At 42.0% G+C, this 10,269-nt stretch overlaps 1 protein-coding gene across 1 annotated transcript; it reads left to right on the forward strand.

Moving 5' to 3' along the window:
• Positions 1 to 3,135: 3,135 nt before the first annotated feature.
• Positions 3,136 to 8,730, forward strand: LOC126373455 (uncharacterized). Its single transcript, XM_050019614.1, has one exon. The coding sequence runs from the start codon at positions 3,136 to 3,138 to the stop codon at positions 8,728 to 8,730; it is 5,595 nt and encodes a 1,864-aa protein (XP_049875571.1).
• Positions 8,731 to 10,269: the final 1,539 nt, after the last annotated feature.

The following is a 10,269-nucleotide window of genomic DNA, read 5'->3' on the forward strand; positions in this document are numbered from 1 at the left end:
TTTCAAGCCCCATATAAAAATTAAAACTCAGACTGAGAGTATCGGTGTCGGTAGTCAGTAGGGTAGGTAGCCAGTAAAACTGTCAGGTGAAAAATACTAGAAATATACTTCATGAGAAATATACTGTGTGAGAAATATACTACGTGAGAATACATACCTACAATATCATAACCTACAAAAACATAAAAGACCACGTGTTGTATTATTGTTGATACCAGTTTTCAGTACTGTAAGTAGGTACATACAACTGAGCTCATCGTCTACTCCATTACCATTAAGGCAGTAGTAAATTTGGTTTTTATCGCGACTTAGAATGCGATCTCGGCGGTTGTTACGGTGACAAACGTACCACTTCATTACGACAGAGCGTGACTAGATTGATAAAAATGCTAAATACGATCCTCCACTTTAATATCATTTTTATCTTTTTAATTTTCAATTATCTTTTTAATTACTTCTTTGGTAAAATATCTTTATGACTTCTCCTCCATAGTAACGCATTGGAGACTTAACTAGTTTTTGTTCTGAAATCTAAGAACGGTCACGAGCATTAATATGTATACACTTTGGTACCATGTCACATTAACTTCTTTGACAAATTGAACTGTAAGTCTCACTAAATGTCAAATATGTTAGTGCGGCAGAGTCCTAAAGTGGGTACATTATATTGCTCATGACCACGCTTATATTGTACATAAGATCACGTCTATTTCCCGTTAGGGTAGAGACTACGGAATTCCACCTATTACGATCCTGACACACTACTTTCGTTTCGACCACTCTCATCAAAAACATAAACACAGTGTTCGATCTCATTAAATATATCTGATACATTTTACATGTACCTTGTATATAAAAACTAGTTTGTTCAAATTACTTTCAGGACAAAAGTGTACATCAGGGCGTAGGATCATTTCAGTTCAAGATATAATACCTATAAGTTCATATAATGGAATATCGAAGAATCTCCGCGTTTTCTATCTCGGGCGACCCGCCAGGTGTCTGTTACTGACTGCATTGAAATCTAATATGATTCGATTTACCTAGCTCCATGTAAACCCACCTGTGCCTTAGATATAACTTATTGATCCTATGTCGGCAGGAGCAACCAAAGTTTGACCCCACAAAACTTGATCATGCTTCCCTGTGAACGCAACATAACATTAATAACATTATACAGTGTTCGGATTAATATTGTTATCTTTAGCTATCTTGATGCTGTGTCTTCATGGTAAAGACTAGACTTTTGAGTGGTAAATAAACTTTATTAAACAGCAATAGATGAAGGGAAAAAATATCTACCCTACTCTATAAACAATCAACATCATCATCATCATCAGGCCGTACGACGCCCACTGCCACTGTCGTTCCTGCGCTACCCGCATCCAGCGTCCACCTTGTAGCGGGCCTACCCACTATCTATAAACAATACATATACCTAACCAAAAAAACAAGCATTATATTTTACTTATTACACTTTTCTTACCAACAATTTTTTAAAAAAATTTGTAATACACCCTAAAAAGCCAATGTTTGTTGCTGGTAAATGTATTCTTCTCCGTTCTGTATTTTTTATTCAAAGGAGAATGGGCGAAACTGGTCCAAGAACCTCCACTGATGAGACTTGCAAGTAATGAAAGCTTATGCTTTTCCTATGAGGCAAAATTCAATAGATTCTGTCCCGGGGTTCTTTTTCTACGGCCATGTTTCTCCTAGCGAAAAATGTGATAAAATTCAGTGGGCGACTAAAATCGACTCAACATTTGTTGCTGAATAACTAAGTCCACATTTTCTAGAAGGATTTTCTATCTTGCACCTACGTAGGTAACTATGTGAATAAAGTAATATTTTAAACGCGAACCAGAAAAAAGGAGTCCAAAATATTATTTAGTCTAAGTACTTACGTATACGAGTATCGCATGTACACAGAAATTCTGCGTACATGTGGTCTCAACATATTTTTTATTTTTCATATATCAATATAACCAAACATTTTTTCGCACAAAGGGAAATATGTAGGAATTTAAAAATACTTCAACTCTCGTTTTACATATTTTCAGAACTTTTTCAGTTCAAAATGTATCTAAAAATCTTTGAAATATGACCTAACACTGCGTAATACCGACAACGAGTAGCGAGTGTATCATTGCAGCTTTAATATTTGACGAATGAATTTTGGTAAAAGGAAACGGGACACCTGACGCTCATGAGGGCATGAAATAATTGAAAATTGTTAATACAGGGTGTCTCGTAAATAAAACTGCAGGCGCGGTGTCGTGACGTTTTAATGTTTTATGCAGAACGCTACTACGTGTTAATGGTCCACGATGAGCCCTGGGCATAAATTTTGGGGCTTTTATCCCATTTTTGTGCCGCTTTGCAGCGCAATTTGTTCGGAAAGGGCACAGTATGTTTAATGACTCTTTAAAATCTACTTGTAACAATCTTACGACTGAATCCTGCGGCACTTTCATCAAACTTAATACGATTTAAGTGACAACGATATGTACTCCACGAAATTTCCATTATAATCGAACTGAACTATTAAAATTTCCTTTTATTGCACGCGGAGGTAAACAAAATACGATTTTATTGCGTAGCTCTGCGTAAAGCCGCAGAATCTTTGAACTGAGGCCATATCGGTTTCAATTACTATAACAGTAAAACTTTCCTGCGACCATTCTATTCGGGTGCTTCGAATGAGTATAAAATTTACTACATGCTCCGCCGAAACGGCATGTAACGTTGTTTTTAGTGTCGATTTTACGATAAATAGCACCATTTGTGCCCACCCATTATGGGCTGACGACGCATAGAATGGGCACTTGAGATTGCGGAGCCGGTGTAGGATAAACTGCAGTTGTAGCGGTCGCGATTGTTACAGTTGTTGGCGTCAGATCTGGCAACCCCCGTTGCCTAGGTATTGTTTTTGTATGGCGCTTAGCAACGGGGGTGTAAGTTAGGTTTTTTACATTATTATAATTTTGTGATCTTTTACTCTTTATTATACATTAATACTGAGTTGGTCATCTTTCATTTCGCTCGCTAATATCGTGGTCCTTCGAGTCAATTTAATTATAAACCAGTTTCTTTTCAAAATTCAAAATTTTTTCATATCGTAAATTTCTTACGAAAATGATGACGAGATCGCAAACCAGTAAAGTGTTGGGGGGTAGCAAAGCGAGTAAAACACACTCGAACTCGTCCGCGTCGAGCGCCTCAACGGCCGCTCGCGTCAAAGCTGCTGAAGCAGTTCGCAAGCAACGGCTCGCGGACATCGCTAAGAATGAAGCAGCCGCCGCAGCCGCAGTCGCTGCAGCCGAGCGCGAGGCCGTGGAAGCCTCCTATGAGGCGACAGTCGCGGCGCTTGAGGCGGAGGAGGTGATGAGCGCCAGGAGCAGTCACACTGCTGACTGGGTTGCGAGTAGTGACTTTGCAGGAGCAGCATCGATCACAGTTGGTACGGCGGCTCCCTTGGGGAGTTTTCCGTGTGGACAGAGCGTGGGTACACCTATAGTGCACGCTGCCCCAGCCATGGAGCACGTGCGCGAAGCCACGCAGGGTTCACCGGAGACTGTTGCTGTTGACGCACCAGTTTTCTTACCATGCCAGCTACACAAGGATGATCTGCACCTTCAGCCCCAACGTTACGGTAATAATACCACATCCCCGGTAAGTGACATTGAGAAACTTACTAATGCCATTGTTTCTTTAGCTAAGCCTAGTGAAAGGTCTGAGTGTAAGGTTCAGCTATCTTCCTTTAGTGGAAATATGTCTGAATGGCTATTATTTAAGCGTACATTCGACGATACTAAGGCTAGTTTCAGTGCGAACGAGAACATAGCTAGGCTACGTAATGCTTTGAGTGGAGAGGCTAAAGAAGCTGTTCTTTCTCTATTGCTATGTTCTACTGACCCCGAGCCTATCATGCGCTCGTTAGAGTCACGATTTGCACGCCCCAAGCAGATTGTTCTTAACGAACTAGCTTCAATAAGAAGCTTGCCTAAAGTTGGGAATTCCCACTCGTTGGCTATTTTTGCTAGCAGAGTAAAAAACTGTGTTAGTATAGTCAATTTATTAGGCGAATCACCTTATTTACATTCACCGGAACTTATTCACATTTTAGTGTCCAAACTGAATCCGTTGCTGCAAAATAAGTGGTGTGACTACGCTGCAGAGCACTGCGTCTCAGGCCAGCCGCAGATAGACATCTTCGCGCGCTTCCTCGAGGTGGAGGCGGACAAGCAAGCCAACTTCGGCGTCTACGAAGTGTTTAACGTGCCCCCTCACGGCGACAAACCCAGGTCGCCGGGGCCGCAATTGCCTGGATTTTCGCAGCGTAACCCTCGTTCATTTCACACCGCATCAGCTCATCATGTCGTCTCATCATCTTTAGAACAACCGTTAACAGATGTTAACATGTCTTCGTCATGCCTGTATTGCTCAGTTAGTGGTCATAATATTAAATGTTGCCCGGAGTTTGTGGCTTTGAACATTTGTGATCGCATAGCTTGGGTCCGCGAGAACAAACTTTGTGTCAAATGTTTACGTAAAGGCAAGCACAACTATAAGTTCTGCAAGACGAAGCCATGTGGCATCAATGGTTGTAAACAGTTTCATAATAAAATCATTCATTCCGATAATTCGAAATTTCCATTTCATCCCATTGTCAACAATGTCACGTCTTCTGTCATTCCCATAGCAACGTCAACTCATGTCATTAGTGACAGCACTAAAAAAGAAATCAAACCGAGAAATAGTAAACAAGGTTTTATGCATACTAATGAGGTTCTATCACACTCAGAAAATAATATCACCAGTACTTCGTATTCATGCGCGTCCGGCAATGATTTTTCTGTGCTTTTGAAAGTATTGCCTGTGATACTTTCTGGCCCTAAGGGCGAAGTAGAGACATTTGCTCTTTTGGACGACGGGTCCACAGTTACCCTTCTCGATGCGGAGTTAGCTAATAAGCTAGGTGTTTCTGGAACTGAAGAAAATATGTGTATTGAAACCATAACAGGAACGAGCGATAATATCCCTGTTAAGTTTGTAGATTTCGAAATACGCGGTAGATATTGTAATGAAAGTTACACCGTCCGCAAAGCTCGCGCTATTCCTCATTTAAAACTTAGACCGCAAGAGGTCACGGTGAAGGATACTCGCTTCCCGCACCTTTTAGACATCGCTGCCGAGTTAGTGTTTGACATGGCTACGCCTAAAGTATTAATAGGTACTTCCGATTGGCATCTATTGCTATCTAGGGAGAATAGAGTAGGCACCGCGCCGCAGCCGGCAGCTATTCGCACCGCCCTTGGCTGGGTTTTATTTGGTAACCTTCCTCGAAGTTCTTTCTATGGAAATTCTATTAATCATCTAAGTGCTGCCAGCTCTTCTGACATTGAATTGGAGAGTCTTATTAAAGATTACTATCGGCTGGACTCTATTGGTATTAAACTCGATGAAAAAGTTAGTAGGGAAGATCAAAGAGCTTTAGATATTTTAAATAAAACGACTCGTCGTTTAGATGATGGGAGGTTTGAAGTCGGTCTACCGTGGCGAGAAGATGAACCTCATATTCCGGACAGCTATCACCTTGCCTTGTCTAGATTTCAAAGTTTACAGAGGAAACTAAACAAGGATGAGGAGTACGCGCGTTTATACAAGGTTAATATTGAGGCTTATGTGGAGAAGGGTTATGCCGAAGAATGTCTTGACAGTCATAATAGTCCAAGTTCATCTTCACGCCGTTGGTATTTACCGCATTTCGGGGTAACAAATCCCAACAAGCCAGGAAAGTTGCGTATAGTACACGATGCATCGGCGAAGTCATCGGGTGTCAGTTTGAATACTCTCATACTTCCTGGTCCAGATCTTCTACAATCCTTGTTAGGTATCCTAATGCGATTTCGCGAGGGTCAAATCGCCTTAAACGGGGATATAAGGGAAATGTTTCCCCAAATTAAAATCAGGGAGGAAGATCGGGATTGTCAACGCTATATTTGGCTCTCTCCAGAGGGTCAGCTGAAGGAATTTCATATGACGTCTTTAATATTTGGTGCATCAGCTTCTCCTTTCACGGCTATTTATATTAAAAACAGGAATGCAAAAGACTTCCAGGATCAATATCCCGAGGCCACAAGGTCGATTATTCAAGATCATTATATGGACGATTTCTTAGGTTCGGTGGATAGTCCAGAAGAGGCTGCACGTCTCGCAGCTGACATCCTTCATGTTCATGCTCAGTGTGGCTTCGAGATGCGATCCTGGGTGTCCAATGATACTGAGTGTCTTAAACACATTCCGTCTCATCTTTGGAAAGAGGGCACTGGTAATGTCGACCTCAATTTAGGCGTTTCTAAGCCTGATGTACGCGTCTTGGGTATGCATTGGAACCCCCAAGAGGACACTTTTAGCTTTAAAGTTGATGTCAATATACCTTTACCTTCCAAGTTCACTAAACGTCAAGTTCTTAGAGATCTTATGCGGATTTATGATCCTTTAGGACTTCTGCAACCTAAAGTCACAATAGGAAAGATTTTATTTCAAAGAACGTGGCGGATGGTGAGCTCATGGGATGTTCCTCTTCCATTTTCCGAACGTATTCAGTGGGAAGAGTGGTACCGTGACATTAAGTCAGTTAATGCATTTAATATACCTCGTGCGTATAAATCTATTTCAACTTTCATCTCACAAGAACTTCACGTCTTTACAGACGCTAGCGAAGTAGCTTACACATGCGTCGCTTACTGGCGTTTTTTGTTTGAAGACGGTTCCGTTCAGATCGCTCTCATTGCGAGTAAATCTAGAGTCGCCCCTCTAAAATCGGTTAGCATTCCACGCCTCGAGCTTCAGGCAGCTTTACTCGGTGTAAGACTTGCTCAAACAATCTGCAGTGAGCACCGCGGCCAGGCTTCTCGTAGGGTTTTTTGGTCCGACTCTAAAACAGTTTTAGCCTGGATCAGGAGTGACTCCCGCAAATATAAAGCCTTTGTAAGTCATCGGTTGGGAGAAATCGCGGAACACACTCAAGTCAGTGAATGGCGTTGGGTCCCTACGGCTTTTAATGTGGCCGATGATGCTACTCGTCTCGTGTCGTCTTCTTTGGAAAGGTGGTGGCATGGCCCCTCTTTTTTAAAAGATAAGGAGGAAGCTTGGCCGCAAATAACTCCATCCGAACTTTCCTCTTCTGAGGTGAACTCAGAACTGCGACCTCGGGAAAAGGTCCCCGATATTTATTATGTTATTTTGTCCGCAGAACATTTTTCTACTTGGCAACGACTACTGCGTGTAACCGCACGGGTTATTCAATTCACGCGGTTATTGAAGGACAAAGAGGCGCGTTCGGGGAGTTCTTTATGTAGAGGTATACGCCCGCTGCTCGCACGAGATGTCAGAGACGCAGAAGAGTTTCTGCTCAAGCAGACTCAGCGAGACGCCTTCACGGAAGAACTTGCTTGCATTAAATCGGGAAAGTTTGTTTCTAAGAAAAGCCGCTTACACAAGATTGGCCCCCGGCTGGATGATGTTGGATTTCTCAGAGCTTATGGCAGGATTAGTGCAGTCACTGAAGTCTCATCAGAAGTTACCAAGCCAATAATATTAGATGGTCGACACCCAACGGTACGCCTTTTAATTTCTGACTATCACATCAAAGCTTTGCATGGCAACAACGAGACTGTGGTTAACAATTTACGCCAGAAGTATGCCATCCTTCACCTGCGGCCCACTGTTCGATTTGTCGCTTCTAGGTGTCAGTTCTGCCGTATCAAGAGGGCTCAACCTGTGCTTCCGCCCACCGGCGATCTACCTTCAGAGAGGCTTCAGCACCATCGCCCGCCGTTCTCGTTCGTTGGACTTGATTATCTCGGTCCGCTCGAAGTAACGGTGAAGAGGTCCCGAGAAAAGCGTTATGTGGCGTTGTTCACGTGTCTGGTGACAAGGGCGATTCACCTCGAAGTGGTGGGAAGTTTAACTGCAGACAGCGCTATAATGGCTCTTCGAAGATTTATTGCTCGCCGTGGATGCCCCGTCAAGATCCTGTCGGACAATGGGACGGCCTTTGTTGGTGCAAACCGTATTTTGAGAGAAGCTTGGGCCGCAGTTGACCACTCTCACGTTATGAACTTTGCTGCGTCTCACAACATCGAGTGGCAGTTTATTCCTCCTTCAGCTCCGTCAATGGGAGGGGCCTGGGAGCGTTTAGTGAGAAGCGTGAAAAGAGGCCTTTCGGTTGTTCTGCGAGAAAAGGCTCCCAGAGAGGAGATCCTGGTAACTCTTTTAGCTGAGATTGAAAATATCGTTAACTCCAGGCCTCTGACCCACGTACCGGTCGCCAATGAAGATGAGCCAGCCCTGACGCCGAACCACTTCCTGTTGAGGTCGTTTGCCTCTTTGCCCACTCCGGAGTCTTCAAATGACGATCTGATCAGCAGGCAAGCGTGGAAGAAGGCTATTCGTCTCGCTGATGAGTTTTGGGCGCGCTGGGTAAAGGAATACCTGCCCAATCTTTTGCCGCGAGGTCCATCTAACGCCTTTTCTAATTTACACGTCGGGGATTTGGTGATGATTTGTGACGGAAATTTGCCCCGCGGGGTTTGGCCTCGCGGCAGGGTTGTGCGGGTGTTCCCTGGCAAAGACGGCGTCGTGCGAGTAGCGGAAGTAAGGACCAGCGCAGGGGTCCTTAGGCGACCTGCGCGCAAACTGGCTAAGCTGGATTTGACGCCATAGCTTGGTAAGACCTTCGGTTCTTACCAGGGGGGAGAGATGTTGGCGTCAGATCTGGCAACCCCCGTTGCCTAGGTATTGTTTTTGTATGGCGCTTAGCAACGGGGGTGTAAGTTAGGTTTTTTACATTATTATAATTTTGTGATCTTTTACTCTTTATTATACATTAATACTGAGTTGGTCATCTTTCATTTCGCTCGCTAATAACAGTGATACATTTGGAACGCGCAAACAAACGTTATTCCAATACTTTAGCCATTGGTAAGTTTGGCAACAGCTCAGGGACGGTTCAGTGGCTCGATGTAGTTTTAAGTTGGTACCGCCTCAGAGATATAAGATTTACACATAAGAAAATACCTTTATTTAATGGCATGTATTCTTGTGGTAATAGCATGCGAAAGTAGACTCTTGGTATTTATATTAACAGGTCATCGTGACTGTTTTTTCGCGTGAAAGTGTGATATATAGAATTAAAAGGGATATTTTATGTCCCTTCACTCCTTTTATTTTCTCCTTTTTACAAAAAACCAAATACACCTTACATTCCAATCCTAATGTAATAATAGACAATCCTAAATTCATACTGTAAACAACCTAAATCCTTCTCTCTTTCTACTCACTATACTACATAGATTATAATTTTAAGTTTAAAGTCACGAAATAACAGAAAGTTGAGGTGAGCCGAGTCACAAGTTACTAGATATATTAATACAGGAACCGAAGCTCTAAGGTTACATTCAAAAAGTATTGGGTATCATTTAAGCTATCACCAATTTAATTAGTTTTGTGTTTCTTAAATAATAGGGTTTGTCCTCAAAATAGTAGATCTGTCACCAAAATGTAGTCACCAAACAATGCAAAATCAGTTCCACAATAAATCACCTAAAATCCTGAGATATAAGGTCTAGTACCAAATAAATGTTTTTGTATGTATTATAATAGGTGTGTCCTAATAAGTATTTAAACAAACTAATTTAAAGAGATTACCAATAAATCATATTATGTTACTAGAAAATTGCATTAAGTTCAAATAAAAAATTAGGGTTGTCATCATCGTTTCAACCAAAAGATTCTGCTACTTAACTAGACTCCCAAGGTTCTAAATTTCCACTGGTAGTATAAATTATATTTAGCAGAGTAGTAAATAAAACAATTTAAGTCAATATAATCAATATTTATTGTTTAAAATAATCACCACTGAACAATCAGCGCTGGTTTAAAATAGCTGGCTTATGGCACGCCGCCCGCGTCGCGCATCGTGTGATCGAACCTAGTTACCTACTACCCATCGTTGAGGCCGGATTGGTCAATTTTTAAAGCGCGCCAATTTGTCTCTGCCCCTTTGATCATTTTTTCATTAAAATTATAAATTGATGTATTAAATTGGTAACGAATACTATTAATTTAATATCTGAACGAAATAAAATGTTACTACTGTATTGGTGACAAAATATCAAATAAAAAGGAGTCGGAGTCAGGGATCGATAATCGATTTATTTGGTGACAGATCTACCATTCTGAGCACAGAGTTATTATTTAAGT

Source organism: Pectinophora gossypiella, chromosome 15, assembly GCF_024362695.1.
Source record: "Pectinophora gossypiella chromosome 15, ilPecGoss1.1, whole genome shotgun sequence".
Lineage (NCBI taxonomy): Eukaryota > Metazoa > Arthropoda > Insecta > Lepidoptera > Gelechiidae > Pectinophora > Pectinophora gossypiella.

What these genes read in the sequence shown, in the direction of transcription:
- LOC126373455 (XM_050019614.1), top strand. Translation starts at nt 3,136, where the DNA reads ATGATGACGAGATCGCAAACCAGTAAAGTGTTGGGGGGTAGCAAAGCG.